The sequence below is a fragment of the Pristis pectinata genome, chromosome 1 (assembly GCF_009764475.1).
Source record: "Pristis pectinata isolate sPriPec2 chromosome 1, sPriPec2.1.pri, whole genome shotgun sequence".
Classification (NCBI taxonomy): Eukaryota; Metazoa; Chordata; class Chondrichthyes; order Rhinopristiformes; family Pristidae; genus Pristis; species Pristis pectinata.
Genome location: NC_067405.1, coordinates 73,789,835 through 73,812,736, shown reverse-complemented (window position 1 = coordinate 73,812,736; position 22,902 = coordinate 73,789,835). Strand labels below are relative to the sequence as shown.

Genomic DNA, 22,902 nt, shown 5'->3' with positions numbered 1-22,902 from the left:
ACTTAGCAAAGTATTTTAGCAAACATGGCAATATGTGGTGCATAGCAAGCTCTCAACCAGCAGTGATAAAGAAAGGTCAGTTGATCTATTATTGCCATTGTTGATTGAGTGAGGAATACTGACCAAGACATCAGGTGAATACTGTTCAGATAGTGCCACCAGTCCATTGGAACACCATCTCCAACAACATAGCACTGCACTGGAATGTTAGCCAAGATTTAAAAATGACCAAGTCTTTATAGACTGCCAAGTCCAACACCAGAGAATGTCAAGAGATATACATTTATTTTCTTGGTGGCATTAACCTGCATATATACTTGAAGATACGGAATTAGGATTTATCCACCTAAGAGTGGTATAAAACAGAATGTTGGAAATACTGATGATGTGGTAAATCTGAAACATTAACTTTGTCTTTCTGAGGACACTGCCTGACCTCTTAGTATTTTCAGTATTCTGGGTTTTTTATTTCAAATTTCCAGCATTTGCAGGTTTTATTGTTGCTTTTCAAATACTTGGTATTGTCCATTTTAAAAAAAAAACCTCCAAATTCCAAGCAGAATAAATGAAACAACAGCAAATAATTCTGGCCTTTGAGTCAGATGGTCAGGAGGTTGCTATGTGAGGCATATATCTTTAATTGTTTGGATACTCCAGACATGGATTATATGTCCAGATCCTGTTGTGTAGATTAGAACTACAACCTTAAGGGGGAAATGAGCAGTAAAGCACTGTACTTGTTGTCCACTTCTGCTCCACTGTAGCTTTACATCAGGTTTCAGCAGGAACCTGGTCTCATTCAAGATCCTCCAAAAGTCTTTTCTGTTACTATTTTCGTTTATCTCCTTTTACTTGTAGATCCAATCAGCAGAGCTTCCCAGACGATGGCAAAGTGCGTCAAAGCAGTTACGGAAGGAGCCAGTGCAGTAGAGGAACATTCCATCTGCTAAAGCACACTGGCAAACTGACTTCAAACCAGCCGTGTTGTGCTGTAGTATCTGAATTCTGCATGTCTGTGAAAGGCAGGCCTCCAGTGAACACTGAATTCAAACCCATCCATTAATTTTCAGCATTATTAGCAAAGCCGAGTGCTAGTTAATGCTGGGAAAAATGTACTTTGCACTCTACCCATTCTCCTCTACATTAAGTCATGGTACAGTTAACATTTCTTGTACAATGTAATATAATGTTCCACAAGAAATTCAAATACAGGTTGGGCTGTGGAATAAATTGTGATTATGTTGACTCTGTACTCAAACCATTTAAGATTCTTGTGTTTATAAATCCTCAAAGGCAGAAGTAGTTCTTGTATCGGTTTTACCAGTAGGGGTTTAAGGAAAATAAATCTATACCAAAAGGGTTAAGTCAGTGAAATATATTCCTTGTGTGATTGTAATAAGCAGCCACATCACTTGTAATGTCAGCCAAAGTTGGTAATAACATTCACCCAGTGCAGATGTATCCCTGAATGGAAGTGCAATTCATTGCAATTGCCTTAATGGCCAAAGCTTTGAAATTGCTTAACCCAAGCTTGGATTGCTGTTCCATATGAGATCCCAAAGTCAACACCACTTTTTTTTTAATCTGCCTCTGTCCTACCTCTCTTCTGCCGGTGAATTTGTTAATGTGCACGTTTTTCCTGCTTTGACAATCTATTTCTCCCACAGCCTTCACAACTATAACTCATTCCAAACCATCATGCACTGTGCACTGAATGGGTGGCTTACTTCTAGCACACTTCACAGTAAATTGGGAAATTATAGATTCAAATGCTAGTCTAATGCACCAATGAGGAAGCATTCCATGGCTGGAGATTAACTTCTCACCAGCAAGACAAGTCGAAGCCATATCTGTCCCCCATTTTACCCCCGACCCCAACCTGCAAATAAAGGCAAAACATCCCATGGACTCTATTTGAAGAACAAAAGGTTATGTTTATTACAGCAGGCATAAGGTGGGAAAATACCCAAGCTCTTCACTTAGGCAAGCACTGGGCAACAAAAATTTGACACTGAGTTGTATAACATGATCATAGGACAGATAACTGAAAGCTTGGTCAAGGGTAGCTTTAAAGGACCTTATTAAAGGAGAAAAGGTAGTGTGTAGGGAGGGAATACTAGAACTGAGTTGGCAGGTGATGGCATTGATGCCAATTGGCAGAGGTTACAATTGGATTTTGCTGAAGAACTTGGAGCTAGTGGAGTGAAACATCTTGGAAACTTATAGCTGGAAAAGATGTCAAATTTTATGAAGGATTAAGCTGTGCAGGGCTTTGGAAAAGGAGGATTACATGATCAGGATGTGGTGTATGTCATTGGCAAAGGGTAAACAGTGAGAGTTGGTCACTCAGAACTATGCTATTGGTGGGAGATCTACCAGTGGTACATTGGACTGGTGAAATCCAGGGGCAACAGGGATGAATAAAGTTTTCAGCAATAGCAGAGGCCAAGGCAGAATCAGGTGATATTATGAAGGCTAAAAATAGCCAGATTTAGTGACGACACAGATATCTAGGTAGGATTTCAGCTTTGACTTTCCCTTGGTGTCTTGCTATTGCTTGCCCATTGATATCACTAACAGCAGATTATCTATATATTGTGTTGCTTTTTGTGGGACCTACTGTTTCCTATAGTATATCGGTGACTGTCACCTTCGCAGTACTGCATTGGCTGTTCAGAGCTTCAAGAAAAGCATTTCACAAGTCCAAGTGCTCTTCTTGTCAGTTTCATCACTGCCAGAGCTCCAGTCAACCACCTCCCTACTGAATAGTTGAAGTTGAATCTTGCTGTCAAATATTACACTGTCTTGTTTCTGTTGTACATCTTTTGCATGTAGTGTCTCAGACATTGCACATATTCTGTCAAAGGGCCCTTGAAATGTTAACTCTTCTTCTCTTTCTACAGATGCTGCCTGGACTGCGTGCTTCCAGCATTTTGTTTTTTTCCACATATTCTGCAACCCATTTTCAAATACTTTTACAAAAATTACATTTTAATTTGTAGAAAATCTACATAGTTATGTATAAAAAGACTGGCAACATTTAAAATGTTTAAAATCAATACATTCCATGTTAATGCAATGTAATTTTTTGAAAAACCTATCACATGGGCTAAAGACATCGTGTACGTAATTGTGGAAGGAGGGTTTACAGGTGCCTTGCACAGTAGTCTTCCCCCACGGGTCCTTTGCATTAGCCGCACTTTGCTCAAGTCCACCCAGCAGCATTCGTTCTTGTACCTCGGAACATGTTGGCAACGGTTGCATGTGGATAGTTGCCTCTGCTGGAAGACTGACAGATTGTGGTAGACCACAAGGCTTCTTACTGAGCTGCTCTTCTGTTAACAAGTGGTTGTGCCGCAGTGTGCATTCCATGTCTATAGAAAGTGCTGTTATCAAGTTGAATTGAACCTGGACACCCTCTGCATCTTTTTCATTGATCACTCCTTTGGCCATGGTTTGTGGACCAACCTTCCTCCATCATTACTGCACTGTCTCCCTCCCTTTTTCTAAATGGCATCTTCGACCATCTTCTCTCACTCCCACCCTCTCTTCAATTCACTGCTTCTTACCACAAACATCTGCGGGAGGAGTGTTGCAGAACATAACTTGACAATAAGATCACATTTTTGCTTTTGGTACCAGATACATGCATAACTCCAGGGTCAATTGATTTGACAGTCCTGTTTACATTGATTGAACAATGGGCAACTTTGAATAAAAAGAACTTACAAGTCCTTACAAGATGAAACTGGTCTAAAGCTAGATATTAAGCTCTGTAATTCCTTCCTCAAATATCACCACCTCTAAATTGCCTCTTTGGCCAACCATTTAGTGCCCTGTCCTAATATCTCATTTGGCTCAGCATTCATTTTAATCTGATGATACTATTGTAAGAAAAGACTTTGTCAAGGTATTACTAAATTATTTTCACCATATAAATGCTTCTAAGTTACTCATTTCGAACTTAGGAGAAGCTTTTTTACCTTTTAGTGATAAGAACATAGAACTTGCTATCGCAGAGGGAGATTGCGCTGAATATCCTAGATGCTCTTAAGCAAAGCAGCAGCCAGGAAAAAGATATGCTGATGGGACTGGGTAAAAAGAGAGCGAGGCAGCTTCCAGGCCATAAAACCCAGCACAAGTCAAAAAGCCAGTTTGTGTGTTGTAGACTGAATGTCAAGTCAAACAAATTGTGATGCAGCATGTTCTTGGTGAACTTCTATACTTGAGCTAGTTCATAATGATAGTAAGACTGTACTGAAGTAAATGCTGGGAAATTGCACTATTGTCAGTATAACTCTCTGGTCAGAAAGATAACATTATTTTGGTTGAATAAAGTGTTATTCAGAGAGAGGGGATGGAAAGGCTAACATCAGTTCAGCAATGCAGGAGGAAAGAATTGTTCATCCTGCAGTAAGGCAGAAATCTGTTCCTTTTCATATTTCCTGCACAAGCAATCCACAACATGTGATTGTAGATACTAGTTTAGAAGTTTGACAAAACTAGGTATCATGACAAGTAAAGGTTGTATGCAAAAATTACAATAAGAATTTACCTTGGAAACAGAATAGTGGTAAAAAATTTGCCTTTTCTATTGGGTTTTAATGATAGTTTTGTGAATTTGCAAGCTTTTTGTCCACTGCTATAAGTCCAGCAAGGTTGGAAAATAGGTTAAGTACTTCTAGATGATGTTTGGGACCAGCTTCAGATTTTTGATATCAGTGGGTTTAAATCTTGACAACCCTTACTTCATAGACTGGCTTAGATCAAAAACCTGCCTCTTTAGCTTGTCAAAGGGAGGCCACTCCAGCCAGGTCCTGTTCCAAATCACAGTGTTTAGTATCCAGATGGATAGCTTCAGATTTTAAAAAGTTGGAAGAAGCACTTTATTAGAAAAGGAAACAGTGCTGGAAGGCTTTTCAACCATTTCATGAGATATAGTTACTGCTTGCAAGGCCAATAGTTATCCCTTATCCCTAATTGCCCATGAAGAGATGGTGCTGAGCAAGTGCCTTAAACTGCAGTTCATCTGAAGATATTCTCGTTGCTCTGTTGAGTGGGGAGTTCAAACAGGATGGATCAATTGATCAGGACGAGAACCCAGTTGGTGGTGTGCCTATGCACATGCTGCCCTCGTCCTTTTTGGTGGTGTAATGCACAGGCTTGGGGGTGGGGTGGGGGGATGGTACCGTTAAGGAACCCTTAGCAAGACATTGTAGTCGTGGTGTAACCACTGGCAGATTATTGTACTTAGTTCATTTCCCTTTTATGTCCAGGGACTTGTGGACCAATTGGTTTATTATTGCTAACAAGGTGACTAATTGAACCTTCCTTCAAAGATTTTACAGAAAACATTGACTGATTCTCTCTCTGGTGCCTGACTTGCTGAGTATGTTAAGCATTTTCTGAAATCATTTTGCTGTTCAAAACCATTTCTATTGACAGCCAGAGGGAAAACTTGTTCCATTTAAATTATTTGTCTGATAAAACCAGCAAGATAAGCCTCCATAAGTCAGATGGAAAGAATTTGCATTAATATGACACCTCGCTATCCTCGGATGTTCCAGAGCACTTTACAACCAAGTTAGTTCCTTTTGAAATGGTCAGTCTAGCAATGCAGGAAATGTGGCAGCCCATCAGTGCACAGCAAGGTCCCCCAACCAAAGAGCCAGCCAACATTTTGGTGGATGAAGGGACACATGAGAATTGGCAACAGTGTAGAAAATTCCATTGCATGAGTGGCAAAGCTTCTCACAGTGGCAATAGGTCCATGCTTTTAAAGAATATTAGAGTGTACTTTTTCCTGGTGTGCCTGCTGGTCTTGGTCTGTTCTCCACAGTGGCTGGACCAGCTTTTCCAGACGTGGTTCTGGATAGTGTTCTTTAATTATGGGTAGAAATACTGAAATTCTGCAGCTCTTGCTACGTCTTGTCACTCCAGAGCATTGGCCTTCCTCTGCATTGCAGGCAGTTCTTGAATTCCCCATAGACTATGACCTTAAATGAAGAATCTTGAGGCATGCAATCCATGTCCCCTAAAAGGTGTCCAGCACTGTAGATCCAGTTTGGATGAAAGGGCATTGACCTGAAACATTAACTCTGTCTCTTTTCACAGATGCTGCCTGAACTACATTTTGTTTTTAAATTCAGATTTTCAGTATCTGCAGTTCTTTTGCTTTTCATAGACTTGATTGCTTCTCCCAACGATCTCATTGCTGGCCATTTATTGATGTGAAGCAACTCCAAGGATTCTTCTGAGACATCAAAGATGGATCCTCTTGTGTCTCCAATTCTGCTTGAAATGGGTGTCCCAACTTTCACAACGCTAACAAAGTACTGAGATTACAAGGCGGGTAGACTACTTTGTGTTCAGTGTTAGCAGCTTGTGGATCCAGACACATGGGGTAAGTTTGATAAAGGTGACCACAGGCACTGCTAATTTTTGCCTAGGCCTGTTAAGACTAAGCTAAGATGATCTCAAATTTTCCAGAGCTTCATTATTGAGAAAGACCTTGGGTGGAATACTTTATAAAATAATTATTAGTACCAATTGACAAGCTAAACTTCAAGGGAACTTGTTTATCAGGTCAGATGCAGGATCATCTGTAAAGAGCAGATCATGAGTAGTTGGTAGAATGTGTTTTGCTCTGAAAATACCTGGCATTCAGCAAGTAATCCTCAATTAGTTTGCTGGATTGATCATTTCTTAAAGCATATTTGACGTTTATAAAAGATGCCAAATCCAATCAGTGCTAAAAAGCAGCCTTACTTGATACCAGTATCACAGTTGAAGTTTGATGCTTCACCCTTATGCTGGGTGCTTGTAATGAACAATTGAATAGCAAAGCATTTTTCTTGGGCAATCTAATTTCAACAAGATCTTGTAGATGCCATTCCTATTAATCGTGTTGAATGCCTTTTGCCTGTTGCTCAAAGGTTTTTTTACAACCAGCACTTTATAACATTGCTGTGAAAGGGCAGACAGCAGTTCAAGTTTCACACCTCATTCCGAAAGGCAGAAATGACTTAGACACTACCCAAACCTAACTTTAACTTTTGCTGATTATCCCTCATTTAAAAGTGCACACTGTAACCGTGGATTTTAAATTTTGGGTAAATTGGTTTCGTCCATGGTCTGAAATACTTTAGGCTGACACAGCATCTTTATTCAGTTGGCACTGAATGTATTTGATTGCTAGGACCAGATTCTGAGCATCTGAATTAAAAAAGATAGAACTTTCCATAAATCTAGGAGATTCCAAAGGTCTTAACAGTTAATGACATGAATTTTGAAGTGTTGTAATACAAGAAATATGGCAGTCAATTTAGACATAACAAGCTTTCATAGATACAACTCCTTGTCCATTCCAGTGATTTGAGTGCCCTCTGGCACTTGAATAACTGTTATTCATGCTGCAAGAAGTGAACATCTGACATTAGAAACATTACTGAACTAATTCTTTTCCAGCAGTGCCACAGGGGGGACTCACCTCAGAGTTTAGAAGGCAGTGTTCAAATCCTGATCTGTCTGCTTGAGCACTAAATCTTAGATGCCCAGGATCATACTGACAGAGTACTGCACTGTGAAAAATGGTGACATCTTGAACCAGCAGACAGATGCAAAAGATTCCATGATACTACTCTGAAGAAAAGCAGGGTGGTTAACCCCGGTGTCTTGGCCAATCGAGTCAACGTCAATTAAATTGACACTGGTCATTATCACACCGTGGCTTGTGGGATTTGCTGTTTGCAGATTGGCTGCTGTGACTGCACTTCAAACATACATGTTGCCATAGCCAATTTAGGAACAAATCTCTTCATCCTAAGATCCAAATAGAACTAAAGCAATATGACTAAAGAAAAATTACAGTTAAAAATAATGACTTTTATCACCATCCATATCACAATTCATGATGTCTTGCTACACAGAAAATGACTGATCTGCAGAACAGTGACTGCACTTCATTGCCAGTGACAGGCATCACAATGCCCAGAGAACATAAAACCCAAAATGTAAATGCAGTGAATTTCTTCACTCCAATATGATCTGTTTTAAGTTACAACAAACTCACTAAGTCTTAAATTCAAATCAATGTACAGGCCTTCCCAGGTAACAAATGAGTTCCATTTTTGTAGATGTCCATAAGTCAATTTTGTCAGTAAGTCAGAAAATACACAAAAATCACTTGATACAGTAAGCTCCACAGTATTGTAATGAGTGGCATCAAAAGCACACAAGACTGATAAGAAAGAGCAATTACCAAAAGCAGAGACAGGAAAAAAATTAGTTCTGTCATTTGTAGGAACAAACATATGCACGTATATTGGACTTTTGAATATAATTTTATTGCAGCCTGTTTGTATGTAGGAGGTGTTCATAAGTCAGGTTTGTAACCTGGGGACAGGTTATAGTTAAGTTCAACACAAAAAGCACCAGAGGAACTCAGTGGGTCAGGCAGCATCTATGGATGGAAATGGATCGTCGACATTTCGGGACAAGGCGCTTCATCTGAACTGGATCCAGATGAAAGATCTCCACCCGAAACATCAGCTGTACATTTCCCACCACAGATGCTGTCCTACCTGCTCAGTTCCTCCAGCACTTGGTGTGTTGCTCCAGATTCCAGCATCTGCTGTCTCCTGTGTCTTTATAGTTCAACCATTCAAACAGAATTTATACTGTTGTTACACACAAATCAGTCATGTTTACACATGAACAATATATTATCTCAATATCGATACACAATTTCATATAGCTACAAAAATACCCATACAGTCACCACAATTTTAAGCCACACATTAACAGAACTAGTGGTAAGCTTTTCATTTATTATATCCCTTGGATTCATTTATGTTTAACTCAAATAATAAAGTAGCACAGTGGTATTTTATAAAGCAATAAAATAGCATAAATTTCACAAACTTAATTTTAATCTTTATTTTAATTATTTAAATGTTTGATTAATAAATGACAAAAATAGACAAATTGAAATACAAATCAAATATCCTCCCCAGAAGAGATGGAAAGTACATCCAACATCGAGAGGGTAACAAAAATATAATGTTGGAAATACTTAGTGGCAGTGTCTGTGGAGAGAGAAACTATCAACGTCAGGTTGATGACCTTTCATCAAAACTGCTCAATTCTGTCACAAACAGGAAAGCCTGGGAATCTGAAATAGTTGAAATCATTGCTGTCTGAGGGCTGAGTCAGGAGACAAGATGTCGTTTCTCAAACTTACAATGGGCCTCATTGAAATAGTGCAGACAAATATAGTGGGATGGAGGATTAAAATGGCTGCAAATGGAAACTCAGAGTGATCCTTGCAGATGGAATGGGAGGTGTTCTACGAAGTGGTCATCCAACCAGTGGTGGTCTCTCCAATACAGTGGAGACCTCATTGTGAGCACCAGATACAGTACACTAATTTGGAAGAAATGCAAATTAACTGTTGTTTCATCTGAAAGGTTTGAGTGCCTGAATAAAGGGAAGGGAAGAGGTAAAAGAAGTTGCCCTGAGAAGGAAGTGGGTGTTGGCAAAGATGGAAGAGTGAACCAGAATATCGCAAGGTGACTGTTTCCTTCAGAATGTTGAAAGGGAAGTTGTGTTTGGTGGCGGTATTTCATTGAAGATGTCAGAAATTACAGGGGATAATTTGTTGGACCCTACCTTTATTTGTGGTGGGAGGAGAGAGGGCGAGACCTCTTTGCAACGATGGTGAAGAAACCAGAGTTGAGGGAAGACACACTGCAAGCACTGAAAGTGGCCGCTTCAGAAATAGATACAATGGAGCCAGAGAAACTGGGAGAATGGAAGGGAGTCTACAGGAAGCAGAGTGAGAGTGAGAGGAGATGTCATCAAGAAAACTGTGGGTATTAGAGTGGAAACAGCCCACCAAGTCGGTATCAAGCACCCATTTACGCTCATCCTATACGAATCCCATTTTATTCTCCCTACATTCCCATCAACTCCCCTCAGATTCTACCAGTCTTCAACACACTTGTAGCAATTAACAGTGACTAATTAACCCACCAATCTGCATATTATTTTTGGTCTGGAATAAGAACTGACTGAAACAGTGGGTCTATCCTGTCCTACTTGTGAATTGGAGGAGGTAGAAGCCCGGCGTGTGAGACTAAGATCCTGTGATATCCTGGACAGCCAACTACCCTCAATGCAGCCCCACTAATGTGTGAATAAAAACATAATGATCAGAGGATACCTTCTGCTGGCACAGTGGTGCAACAGTTAGTGCTGCCGCCTCACAGCTCCAGGGACCTGGGTTCAGGTACTTTGTGTGCAGCGTTTGCACATTCTTTCTGTGACCACACGGGTTCCCTCCCAGCACTCTGGCTTCCTCCTACATCCCAAAGACATGGCATTAGGTTAATTAGCCACTGTAAATGACCACTAATGTAGGAAAGTGGCAAAAGAATCAAAGGGGAGTTGATGGCATGTGAGTGAGAATAAAGTAGCAGAGATACAAAGAAGTAAGGGAGGCAGTAGTGGGATTGAAGGGATTGCTCTGCTGAGAGCCAGTGTGGGCTAAATAGCCTCCCTGTGTCCTAATAAGTTAAGAAGTCCTGGTGTCCATTGGTGGTGTCTCAGGGCAAAAGTAACACAGCTAGCAAGGCAGCTACTTCAGTGCCAACAATCCAGGTTCAATCCTGACCTCCAGTGCTGCTCCCCGTGAAATTCACACCTTCTCCCTGTGACTGCATGGGTTTCCTCCGACATCCCAAAGATGTGCAGGTTGGTAGGTTGATTAGCTGTTGTAAGTTGCCCCTAGTGTGTAGACGAGTGGTAGAACCTGGGGGGAAAGTTGATGAGAATGTGAGAATAAAATGGGATTAATGCAAGATTAGTGTGATTGATGGTGTGGACTCAGTGAGTCAAAGGGCCTGTTTCCTTGCTGTATGACTCGCTGAGCTGACATTAGTCTCTGCGAGGTTGAGGTTAGTTTGCCAAGCCACAAAAGCACTCCTCTTGCAAGCAGGTTTGATGACTGTGTTCAGATTGGTCCTTAGTGAACGAAGTGCTGCAAGTGGGGGTAGGTTGGAGTGAGCAAGTCAGGTGGAGAAACAGAGAGACCAAGTGATGTCAGGAGTTAGTGATGCAAAGATCTGGAGAGGGAAGGGATCCAGGTGGATGGGGAATTCTGGAGATGGATTAAGGGGCCACAGTCTGCGATGAGAGCTCCTGGCAAAGGGAATGAGCACAGAGGTGAAGGTAGTGGAAGAAGAGCTCAAAATTCACTGAAGAGCACCAGTGGGGAAATGAAATTGAGGCCTCTGTGGGGGACAGATCAATCAGGATCAGAGAGAAGAAGGTCAGAAAGGATAGGGAAACTGTGGCAAAGGCTAAGACTTCAGAAAGAGATGGGGTCAGAGCAAATAAGATGTGGGAGAATTAAGGTGGCAATCATTGATATCTAAAAGGAACGAAAAAAGTTGTGTGTTAAAGCACTGGATATGGTGAAGGAAGACATTGGAAACGTGGACCAGGACAGCTTTGAGCCAGATTGAGTTGGTGCTGGTCATGAGAGAGAGGTCATGAGAATTCATCTGCTGACATAGAACATTAAACTTGAATGTGATGTATCATGACTGCTTCATTTCCCACACCTGCTCTCAAAGAAAGGACTCACTAATCCTTGCCTTCAGATTTCAAAGGATCATCCTTGTCATTTCTGCCATCTGCAACATTATGGCATAGGAATCTTCCCTTTCTGAAGGGACAGCTCCTTCCGCAACACCATGATTCACTCTTCTGTCCCCACCAACACCCACTCCCTTTCACAGTAGATGCAATACCTGCCCTTCTACCTCTACCCACCATCCAGGGACCCAAACGCCCTCTTCTAGGTAGAGCTGTGATCTGCTTGCACTTCCTCCAGTTTAGTGCATCATATTTGGTGCTCACAATGTCTAATCTGGAGAAAGTACATGACGATTGGATGCCTCTTTTGTAGAACACACTTTTTCGGTGCACAAGGGTGACAATGAGTTTCCAATTACTTGTCACTTTGATTCTCCGACTCAACATTTGGCTTTCTATATGGTTGCAAAGAGCCAATTTGAGGAACAGCATCTCATCTTCCAACTCGGTACAACCCAGCACTCAGGAACTGAAAAATTACAGGTAAGCAGACTTTCCAGTTTGCGTCACAACCAGGCAGTTTTAACAACTTTCAACATTTACTGTTTCTCTATCTATGCTGCTTGTTATCGTGGGAGGTTGTAACCTTGGTAGCCTTTCAGATGATCACTGTCAACTTGTAAATGATCATCCCCATTACTTGTTATGAGAAATCTGTTTAAATCTTAACTGATTAAAACAATAAAGCAAAGGCTTGCTTGGGGAAAAAGAAGATTTCCCGATAAAACTCTTTTGCCAACAATAAATCTGAACGATGTAGAATCTACCTTTTCATTCATGTTGCTTGAAGAATACTCTTGGGGGCTTTCAAAATGCTTACTTTAGGCTGCTGCCGTTGATAAGCGGTGCCACGGAGCTAGAGTGGAGTAGAGTAAGTTTTAATATTAAAAAGACTTTAAATATGCACATTATTCTTATCATCGATTTCAATTTAAGTTGCGCTTTACAGACCGAAAGCTTGCTTTAATAACGGAAAACATCAAAACAGTTTTTAAAAAAAAACTCAAACAGACCCAGAAATAAGAAGTCGGAAAATTCAAGCGCAACTTAGCACCTGCCGCTTCCTCGCCCACTGCTCACCTGAACTGCGGAGCCGCGCAGTCTGGGCGACTCGTCCCGCCGCGCCAGAGTCACGGAACGCCGGCGCCCGTCTTTCCCTGTCCGTTCCTTTCCCTCACCGGCGGAAAAGAAAAAATCCGCCCGACCGAGCGACCGAGCGAAACGGACGGCGCCCGCCCGCCCGCTCCTGAGCGTCGCGACGCCTGCGCAGTGGCGGGCGGCTAGGCTGCTCCCCTTCCCCCCACCCCCTCCCCCACTCGCCGCCCGCCTCTAGCAGCCCGGAGCCAGCCCGGCCAGCACAGCGAGCCAGCCAGCCAACGGTAAGCGACCGCCACAGCGCCTCCACAGCTCAGGCCTCGAACATCCACGGACTCACTTTGCAAGCGGCGCCCGGGACAAGGCGCCCCGAGCCGGGCGGCGGTTTGCAAATTTAGACCGGGGATCGAGAGGTGGGTTTGGAAAAAAATATTTCTCTATCTCTTTCGTTTTCCCTCTCTCTCTCCCCCCGCTTGTTTATTAACCGAACACCGGGGTGAAGCGGGTCGTTCCCCCTCCCTCCTCCCGGGGAGGCGAGGCGAGGTGAGGTGGGTGTGGGGAGAGGCGGGCCACCGCCGCCGCGGCCCCCGCTTGTCGGCTGCATTTTCCTCGGCCGCTGCCACAGGCCGCGCGGCCTAACCCCTCCCGCCTTGTCAGCCTTTTGTGTGCCGTTGCTTCACGCCCACTGACCCGACCCGAGAGTCCCCGCCCGGCCCCGGGCCCCGATCCCGCCTGGCTTTGGGGGAAGCGCAGGCCCGGCCGGGGCCTCGGGGCGTCCCGTTGCCTGTCAGCCCCCGGCTTCTTTTGTTTGCAGGCCGCAGGCAGGCAGGCAGAGCGGCCGGGGCTGTCGGTGTGTGTGTGGTTGCGCACGCCTGCAGGCCGGAGTGAGGCTGGGCTGCACCGAGCTCGGCTGCCGTGCCCCTGTGTACCTGCACGGGGGCACACACCTCACTCTGGCAGCTTTAGACTGCCCTGCCCGGAGTTGGATGCACTTCTCAGATGCACCCGTCCCGTCCCAGCCCTGCCCTCTCTCTCTCTGTGGGTTACACACAGTGGTCTGCTACAATCGCACACACCTCCTCGGGTTACAGAGCAGAGCTGACACACACATCCGCGGAGATCTCCCTTTATATCTGCACACCTTGCTGGTCCAGGTCTTAAACTTGGGGACCAACAGATTCAGTCTTCCATTGAGATCTCCTTGGTATTTGTCACTGTACATTGTGAGGAGATTTCCTTTGTAATTGTCCAGAGATCCCTCTAACATTTGCATTCACACTGCTCTGCAGAGTTCTCCTGTTTGTGGTCTCTTGTACATGGAGGGAAATTTATTTTATATATATATGGATGTCAGTTGCAGTTAGGTACTTATCTTTACCATGAGCAATCCCCTCAAGAACGCTGTCATTCAATAAGATCGTGGCTGAACTGCAACTTCAACTTGACATTCTTGGTATCCATCAATTCCGTTATTGTCTGAGAGTCAGTGGATCTCTTGACTTGAATATGCTAACGATGGAGCATCCACAGTTCTTTTGGGAGTAGAGAATTACAAACATTCACAACCCTTTGAATGAAGAAAATTCTCCTTATCCTCTGTCCCAAATAACCATTTCCATATCCTGAAGCTGTGTCCCTAATTCTTTACTCTGCAGCTGGATGAGGCAGTCTCACAGCATCTGTTTTTGCAGTTATATAGTTCCATGTAGATCTTTGAGATTGTGCCCTAATAATTGAAGGCAGATTTTTTTCCCAGAGAGATGGAGATCTCCCTTCGTTATAGAACATATCATAACGAGAGAGATTCTCATTGTAGGCACGTGTGGATCTTCAAGGGAGTGCCCTATTTTCTATAGTTATGTACGAGGGTTAGTTACAGAGAAATGGATGATATCTTCAGATGAAAATAGATCTCTGTGTGATTTGATTGTGCAGAGAAATCTCTCAAACTTCAACTTTATATTTTAATATCTGAATTGTAATGATGCAGAGTACTTTTTCTGTGACTACATCTTTATTACAAGTGTATGTACTTGCTGAGATCTGATAGTCTTTTAATGGGGGAATGAAGCTTGATTAAGTTGGACTGCTGCTTATTGGTGAACTAAACTGGTTCATATTTAATGTGTGAATTTTTTTAAGTTTTCTGCATTTCATCATTTAATTTTGCATCAATTAATCAACAGAAACAGAATGCAGTAGTAGTGTTAAGTGAGTCAGTCTGTCCAATTGTATTGTGGATTGCATGTAGGACTCATTTCAGACCTTGTATGGAAAACTCCAGACCCTGTTGTGGCAATAGATCCTCAAAGATAGTTTGGTTGAATCTTTATCTAAGTTTGCTAGAGAAAAGGTTAGCACATGGTTAACTGAAAGGTGGTGACTGGAGTCAACCATGATATTCCTGGTATGGGGTCTATGCATAATATGGTGAGTGACTGAATCATGTAACCAAATATGTTTTATTAAATACTTTTTTTAAAGAGAGTTCACCTGTCATATCATGATGCTGTTTGTTAATAGTTTACCAGCAAGCCACTGGTCCCTCTTAACTCTGATTGCACACTGGCTCCTTTTCATCCATGCCTTAGTGGCAGCTAACCAGGACGTGTAGGTAGCCTGTCAGTATCTCCCCATGTGGCCTCAGCCCTCTGTAAGCTCTCCCAGGTAATCAACTCTGGAAAATCTTGTGTCTGACCAATTCTGCCCAATTGGGCATCTCCTCCTTTCGTCACTCCTCCATTGGTGGTCACATCTTCAACTGCCATTAATCCCAGAATTCTCTCTCAAACATTTGTCTAAATTGTTTAAATTTTGTTTCTTAAATCTTCAGTGAAACATTTTTGTAAATTAGAGGTGCTATAGAAAAGTATGTCCAAAATTTGTGCATAAACATCATTTGCAAACGAGAATTCAAAGTGCAGCAGCAGAAGTTGCCCCATTATTTTTCATGCGGCCTTGACCCTTTTGACCTCTGTAGCCTTTGTCGACTTTGACTACATCATCCACTTCCAAGTTCCTTCCACCATTATTGAACACTTGTTTGATGCTATTCTTTCTTAACCTGTTGTAGCTAGAGAATAACCTGCAGTGATTTGTAGTCCCATTTCCTGCACCATTGTCTCTGACATGCTCCATCATTGGCCACTTTCTATTTGCATGTTGCCTCACTACTAAATTAGCCATGTACGCGGACAACACCCAGCTGTGCCTCACCGCTGTGGCTCCTGATCTCTCCACAATCTCTAAATTCTTGCAGTGCATGACTGGCATAGGATGAGCAGAAGTTTACTCTAAATAAATATCGGGTAGACTAGAACCCACAAGCTTTGCTCCCTAACCACTGATTCTGTCACTTTCCCTGGCAACTGGCTGAGGCTCAGCCAGGTTATTCACAACTTTGGCGTCACATTTGACCCCTAGATGAGCTCTTGACTCCACATCCATGCCATCACTCAGATTGACTATTTTCATCCCTGTAACAGTGTCTGACTCTGCAGCTGCTTACTCCGTCTGCTGTTGAAACCCTCATTCATGCCAGTATTGCTCCTGGACTTGACGATTCCGACACATTCCTCGCCTGCCTCCCTTGTTCTACCATTCACAGATTTATACTCATCCAAAACTGGTGTCCATGTCCTGAACCTTTATCAAGGTACCACTGTGCTAGCAATATTATTAACTTCTGGTTCAGTGACAACATAATTTTAAAATTCTTACCCTTTTCAGATCGCCTCTGGCTTTTTTGGTTCTCCATAGGGTGAGTTAACTAAAGAACTTTGATAAATCAGTGCTCATCCAACTTGGGTCCTTTGAGCATCCCCGATTTTAATTGCTCCACACTAGTTCTGTGCCTTCAGCTTCCAAGAAATTCCCTCCCTTAACCTTACTACTTTTCTTCCTTTGAGATGTCCCTCAATCCCTTTGTTCAAACTTTAATCATCCATCCTAACATCTCATGTTGCTCATTTGCAAATTTAGTTTGACACAGCTCCTTTAAAGCACTTCAGAATGTTTTAGCGTGTTAGCAGCACTATATAAATACAAGTCATTTAAAGCATTGACAGCTGCAATTCACTTTTTTCTTGCTTGTGGCAGTCACCCTGAAAATTCTGCATAAAAATATGATAAGTAGCTGCAACGTAATTTGGAAAAATGTGAGGTCATCTGCTTCAGTGCAGAAACAGGAAAACGATGTATTCTTTAAATGGTGACAAATTGGGTAGTGTTGATGGGTTCAAATGGACCGAAATATGTTCGTACTCAGGTTACTGAAGTACAGGTGTAACAACTGATTAGGAAGTTTAAATGGTATGTTAGTGTTATGAGAGGATTTGAATAAAGGAGTAAGGTGGTCATACTGAAATTATAGAGCACCATGGTGAGACTGCACCTGGAGTATTGTATACAGTTTTGTCTCCCTACCTAAGAAAGGATGTATTTGGCATAGAAGGAGAGTAACGAAGGTTCACCAGACTGTTTACAGGGATGTACAACTTGCTGACTGAGAACTGATTTGAGTAGTTTAGCCCTGCATTCACTGGAATTCAGAAGAATCAGAGATAATATCATTGAGATGTACAAGATTTTTACAGGGCTTGACAGAGTGGATGCAGAAAGGATGTTTTCCCCTGGCTGAGGACTCAAGAACAAGGGTCATAATCTCAGAGTAAGGGGCCAGCTTTCTAGGAATAAAATGAGAAGTTTCTTCACTCAGGGTGGTGAATCTTTGGAATTCTTTACCTGGATGGCTTTGGAGGCTCAGTCATTGATAGCATTCAGAATATAAATTGATAGCTTTCTGAATATTAAAGAAATCAAGAGATATGGGATAATGCAAGAAAATGGTGTTAAGGTAGAAGAGGGCCTAGTACTTGTGTTCTTGGCAGGTTGGATTGTGAGTTCTTGAGTCAAGGTTACATACCAGTTTCATATCTCTGAAAGTTTGATGCTGTCCTTGAATAAGGTGCTGAAGTTAAAGAATGCAGTGAATAACACACTTGCATGTACGCGTGGTCTGTTGTGAGAAATGGTGAGATGTGGTTTTCTGCTTCTAGAAAGTGAGATCCTGGTCTGAGTTAGGCACTGGTGCAGCAAGGGGAAGCTCTGGGGGGGGAAGCCATTAGTGTTACTGTAGGAAAATGAGATGCTGCTTCTCATCCTATAAAAAAGAAATACCAAAATTAACTGGGAAAATATTTGGGATATTAGCATCCTTGCACACAAATAGTAGACATGAATCTAAACATAGAACTGAAGTGGATTTGACAGACCCTCTCTTTTGGTTTTCGCAGGCTTTTGTATTGAGTGGGACATGTATTTATGACTGACTTTAGTCCTTGTTTCGGTTTGGCAGAATCTACATGGGACTTTGATAGAACAGAAACGATGTGGATCCAGCAAGGGAATAATGGGCTAAATTGTCTCTCTGACTCATGGGGTTCTCTGGTTGGACAAATTGAGTTCCATTGTACAGTAAAACAGATTTCTCACCTTGTAGTACACATATTGGCACTGAACTGACAGTAGCCGATCTCTCTGAATCCAAGGAGGAACCTAACACCTTCTGCTTTGTTGCACAGTAGCATCACCAGCTGAACCACTCGGGACTTTATTTTGTCTTAGCCATTTGTTCATAAAGTTATACCTATGTCACTTGACTTGTTAATACTAAGAGAAAAATAGTCACATGAACACTTTACAAGTTAGAATGTGAGGCTTGTTTGGTTTTCTGGTATATTTTCCCCTCTTCTAGAGAACTCTTGAGCTGGTTGTTCATGTGGTGCCACTCTATTCTGGCAAAGTTGTTTGTGCTTGAACTGGAGTGATTTCTTCTAGATACTTATAGTAACCTCTGTTGGGCCATGCAGAGTGTGGGAACGTTGGGTGGGAGCTCAGTCTACATGAGTCGTAGGTACAGAAATCTTTCAGTTCTTGAATCTCTGTGTGGTGATCTGGAATGCGACCCAGCTTGGTTCAATTATCGTTACATCTCTACTTAACAAGAATCGTTCAGTCTCAATTTTGAAATGTTCAATTCAGCTTCAGCCTGAACTGTTTTTTGAGGAAGAAAATTCCATATTTCCACTACCCTTTGTGCAGTACCACTCTTGAATAGCCTGATTCCAATGTAATGCCTCCTTATTCTGGAATCTCTGCCAGAAGAAAAATGTTCAGTACCCTTCTGAAAACGGAAGGGAGTTGGACCAGGAGAGAATCTATACAGCATTATAAGATGCACAGTTTTCTACTACTGAACACAGTCATTTTCCCTAGCTTGTTAATAAGCATGATTTTTTTTAAAGTAGTTTAAAATGGACAGGCGTATGTTGTAGCAGCTTTGTTATGTGGAAGTGTTAAGAAAAAAGAACAGAGAAAACTTGGAGTTGCTGCCAGTGGTTCCATACTGTGATTTTTGAATTAGTGTGATACAATAGCAGCAACATTAATTGGTGTTAGTGTTGTGTCAGGAAAAGATAAAACAATATTACATTGCCTTTTTTCTTCTACGTTATTCGTGCTCCAATCCTGATCCATCTGGGCCAGTCTCCTATTTTCCATACCACATAAATATACTCATCCAAAATTTTGTTGTCCATTTCTTCACACAAAAGTCCAGTTCACTCATCAGCTCAATGCTGCTGAATTATACAAAATCTAGTCAAGAAACATCCCAGTTTTAAAATTTGCATCCTTTCCTTCAAATTGCTTTTATACTTCCCCGCTCCCCTCCCCCCCCCCCCGGCACCACTTTCTCTCGTTCCCCACCAACCTCGGTAGCTTCTTCCAGCCCTTTATGCCATTGATATCTCTGAGCTCCTCCAGCTCTGACATCTTATGTCAAAAACAATAAATGCCGGAAATACTCAGCAGGTCAGGCCGCATCTGTGGGAAGAGAAATGGATTTCATTTCATGCATTTCAGGTCGGAGATCCTTCGTTAGAACTGAAAAGGAGACAAAAGAAGCTGGTAAAGCTGCAGGGAGGTTGGGAAAGTGGATGTCTCTAATTGAGTAAAACCAGGGTGACCATGGGATAAGCTGTAAACAAAGTTATCTGGTCATTGGGTGAATGGGAACAGTTAGAATGTGAGAACATAGACAAAAGAATGTAGGAGTTGCGAAATGCAGAGCAGAAGGATAAGCCCAGCAGGTCAGGGTAGGCATGTCCTCCACTCCCAGAAAGAGAGAGAAAAAAGGAAAGATTTTTTTAAAGAAAAAGGCAAGCTGAGTCAATATTACAGATGTCTGAATGATACAGACCTAGAAATCAAGCTCTCTGAAGTTGATTTTCACTGACATCTCATGTCCCTAGTTTTAATTGCTCCACTTTTGGCAGCGATTCCTTCAGATACTTTGGCCCAGAGCTCTGGAATTGTCTGCTTAACCCTCCCCATACTTCTCTCCTCCTTTAAAATCTATCTCTGACCAAACACGATCATCTTCTTAATATTTCCTTCTGAGGCAGGATATCAAATTTTGATTAGTAATCCTCTTGTAAAGCACCTCAAGACATTTCAGAATTAAAGGTCATTTATAACTGCAAGTTGCTTTCACTGATGAAGGATGCTCTCCCATTAGGGGAAGTGACGTTTCTGACAATTCTCAGTACATGTCCTATAAACTTAAAACTTGTGGATGTAACAGTTGGTTTGATATGATGATGCTTTGACCATTTCTTGCATCTTACTTGACAGAACAAATTTGCATTTTCTTTCACCCTTCTAAGATATCCCAAAACTTTATAGTTAATGAATCACTTTCTGTCGTAATGTAGGAAATGCTTCAGCCAAACTCTGCACAGCAAAGTCACAGCAGCAGTATAATTATGACCAGATAATCTGTTTTCTAGCAGTGTTGGATGGCAGACAAAAATTGGTCAATGTGCTAGGGAGAAACTCCTTGTTGTTCTTCTCAGTAGTGCCTTGGGATCTTTTACATTCAGCCTGGTGATCCCTTCTCATGACAGATCTCAGAAGAGAGTGTTTGCTCTGGGAGTCTGGTGTTGGGCATGCTGATGAGGTACCCAGCTAAGTGTAATTTGGCCTCAATGCTGGGGATGTTGGCCAGGGAGAAGACTCTGATATTGGCTCACTTCTGTTGAATTTGGTGGATATTGCGGAGATAGAGCTGATGTGGTTGTATATCTCTCAGAGTTATCTCGAATGGTGTTAATTCCCTCTAACCGCATAAACTTCTGATCAGTCTGGACTTGGCTCCAGATCTATAAGAAGAACTGCTGATTTTGGCCATCCCTTGCCCTTTCTGAGGCAATCATTGAACTAGTTCACTGCAGAGTCAAAGGTTGGTACAGTGAGGATGATTCATAATTCTTGCTCCCTGGAGAATTATCAATATTTTCAATGGGATTCTGTGATAGGAGGAAGGTTACTGATGAAGCAGCTGTAGATGGTTGGTTCACGGGCACTGCCCTTGATATTCTGGGGCTAAGATGATTTCTCTTCAGCAAACACAACTATCTTTGCATATGGTTTGATTCCAATCATTATAGTGCTTTCCTTTTTCTGCCCATTGACTTGATAAAATGCTGCCTTGATGTCAAGACCTGTCAGTCTCTCCTCACCTCTGAAATTCTGTTCTCTCAGGTTTTGGACCAAGACTAATTATTAGGTCTGGGACAACGTAATTCTGGCAAAACAAAATTGGTATCAGAGGATGGACACTGTTTGATAGCACTGTCATGACACTTTCCATCACTTTGTCATTGATTGAGAACAGGCTGGGTGATACAGTAAATCTGGCATCCAACTGTTCCGAAATCCTGATGGTCCAGCATCTGATATACTCATTCGTCCAGAATGTGAATCAAAGGTTCAGAGCTCAAACAGTGTGTCTCGCCAGAGATAGGGGCAAGGGCCCATACTATGGGCCGGGTGCGCAGCCAGAGCCGAGATTGGTGTCCAGGTCACTAGGGGTCAGGAATGTGGGCCAGAGGCAAGGCTTGTCTATTTCCCACTTACTTTAAACTCACTGGGTCCACTGGAAAGGTACTGCTGTGAAACATTTGAAACAGATGAAATAAGTGTTTTCATTTTTTAAGAATTTTTTTTGGGATTAATAGGAGTAATATCCAATAATTCAGAAAATCTGCTAGTCTGGCACCACCAAAGTCCCAAGTGTACCAAATTGTCAGACTTTTATTGTAATTAACCTGCCTTTTGTGAATAGTCACATACCTGGGCAATTTTCTACATTGCTGGGTAGACGCCTGTGTTGCAGCTGTACTGGAACAGCTTGGCTAGATGCACAGCCAGCACTAGTGTGCAAGTCTTCAGTACTTCAGCCAAGATGTTGTCGAGTCCCATAGCTGCTTCTTGCTATCACGTGAAGTTTATTAAATTGGTTCGGACTGGCCTCTTGATGGTGGGGATTTTGGTACACAGCTGAAATGGATCATCCACTCCTTGCTTTTTGCTGAGTGTAGATGTGAATGTTTTAGCCTCAATTTTGTCACTTGCGTGCTGGTCCCTACTATTATTGAGTATGAGATGTTCCTGGAGATGCCACCTCATATTAACTGTTTAATTGAATTCCACCATTCACAACGAGATGTGGTGTGACTTCAGAGCTTCAGTCTGAACTGTTGATTGACAGATCACTTGGTCCTGTCTGAAACTTGCTGTTTCACATATATGTAGTCTTGTTCTGCAGCTTTGTCAGGTTGGCACCCCATTTTTACATGTGCCTGGTGCTGCTCCCAGCATGCAAAAACTCCTTATTGCACCAGGGTTGATCCCTGTCCTGATAGTCATGGTAGAGTGAGAGATGTGCTGGGCCATGAGGTTAAAGATTGTGGTGGGGTACGTTATTGCTGCTACAGTTTTAGGATGTTCCATTCATTTATCTGCTGTATAAAATGTTCCAAGCAAATATAATATGTTCATAATGATTTAACTTCAAATGTTGTCATCTGTCTGCACAAGTGCTAATCCTACATATTTACTGAGAGTGTTAAGATTATTTCTAAACAGCAATAACCTGTTTGTTCGGTTGGAGGAGCAGATTAGAAACAAGGGACAGGCATTTGAGTTGTCTTGCACACCTGGACACAGTGGGCTAAATGGTATCCACTCTATGATAAGATAAAATATCTTTATTAGTCACATGTACATCGAAATACACAGTGCAAT

At 42.2% G+C, this 22,902-nt stretch overlaps 2 protein-coding genes and 1 long non-coding RNA gene across 5 annotated transcripts in view; 2 read left to right on the top strand and 1 right to left on the bottom strand.

The window, feature by feature from the left end:
• Nucleotides 1-1,359, top strand: part of ndufs1 (NADH:ubiquinone oxidoreductase core subunit S1) — a 33,479-nt gene extending 32,120 nt beyond the window's left edge. For both annotated transcript variants that reach the window (XM_052027878.1, XM_052027942.1), the window contains one exon: nt 859-1,359. In XM_052027878.1, the coding sequence (XP_051883838.1) occupies nt 859-950 (92 nt within the window). In that variant the 3' untranslated portion in view covers nt 951-1,359. The remainder of the gene's footprint in view (nt 1-858) is intronic.
• Nucleotides 1,360-8,310: 6,951 nt separating this feature from the next.
• LOC127577232 (uncharacterized) lies at nt 8,311-12,884 on the bottom strand. Its single transcript, XR_007957348.1, has 3 exons — nt 12,739-12,884; nt 12,426-12,514; nt 8,311-10,810 (listed from the first exon to the last, which is right to left on the bottom strand). It is a non-coding gene; the product is annotated as an uncharacterized LOC127577232 (long non-coding RNA).
• A 97-nt stretch (nt 12,885-12,981) lies between these two features.
• The window catches only part of LOC127570775 (INO80 complex subunit D-like), a 105,620-nt gene continuing 95,699 nt past the window's right edge, over nt 12,982-22,902 (top strand). Inside the window, exon 1 of one of the 2 annotated variants that reach the window (XM_052016607.1) lies at nt 12,982-13,037. The gene's annotated coding sequence lies outside the window, so the exon portion shown is untranslated. Of the gene's footprint in view, nt 13,167-22,902 lie in introns of both variants that reach the window. The other variant, XM_052016598.1, reaches the window with a different exon arrangement.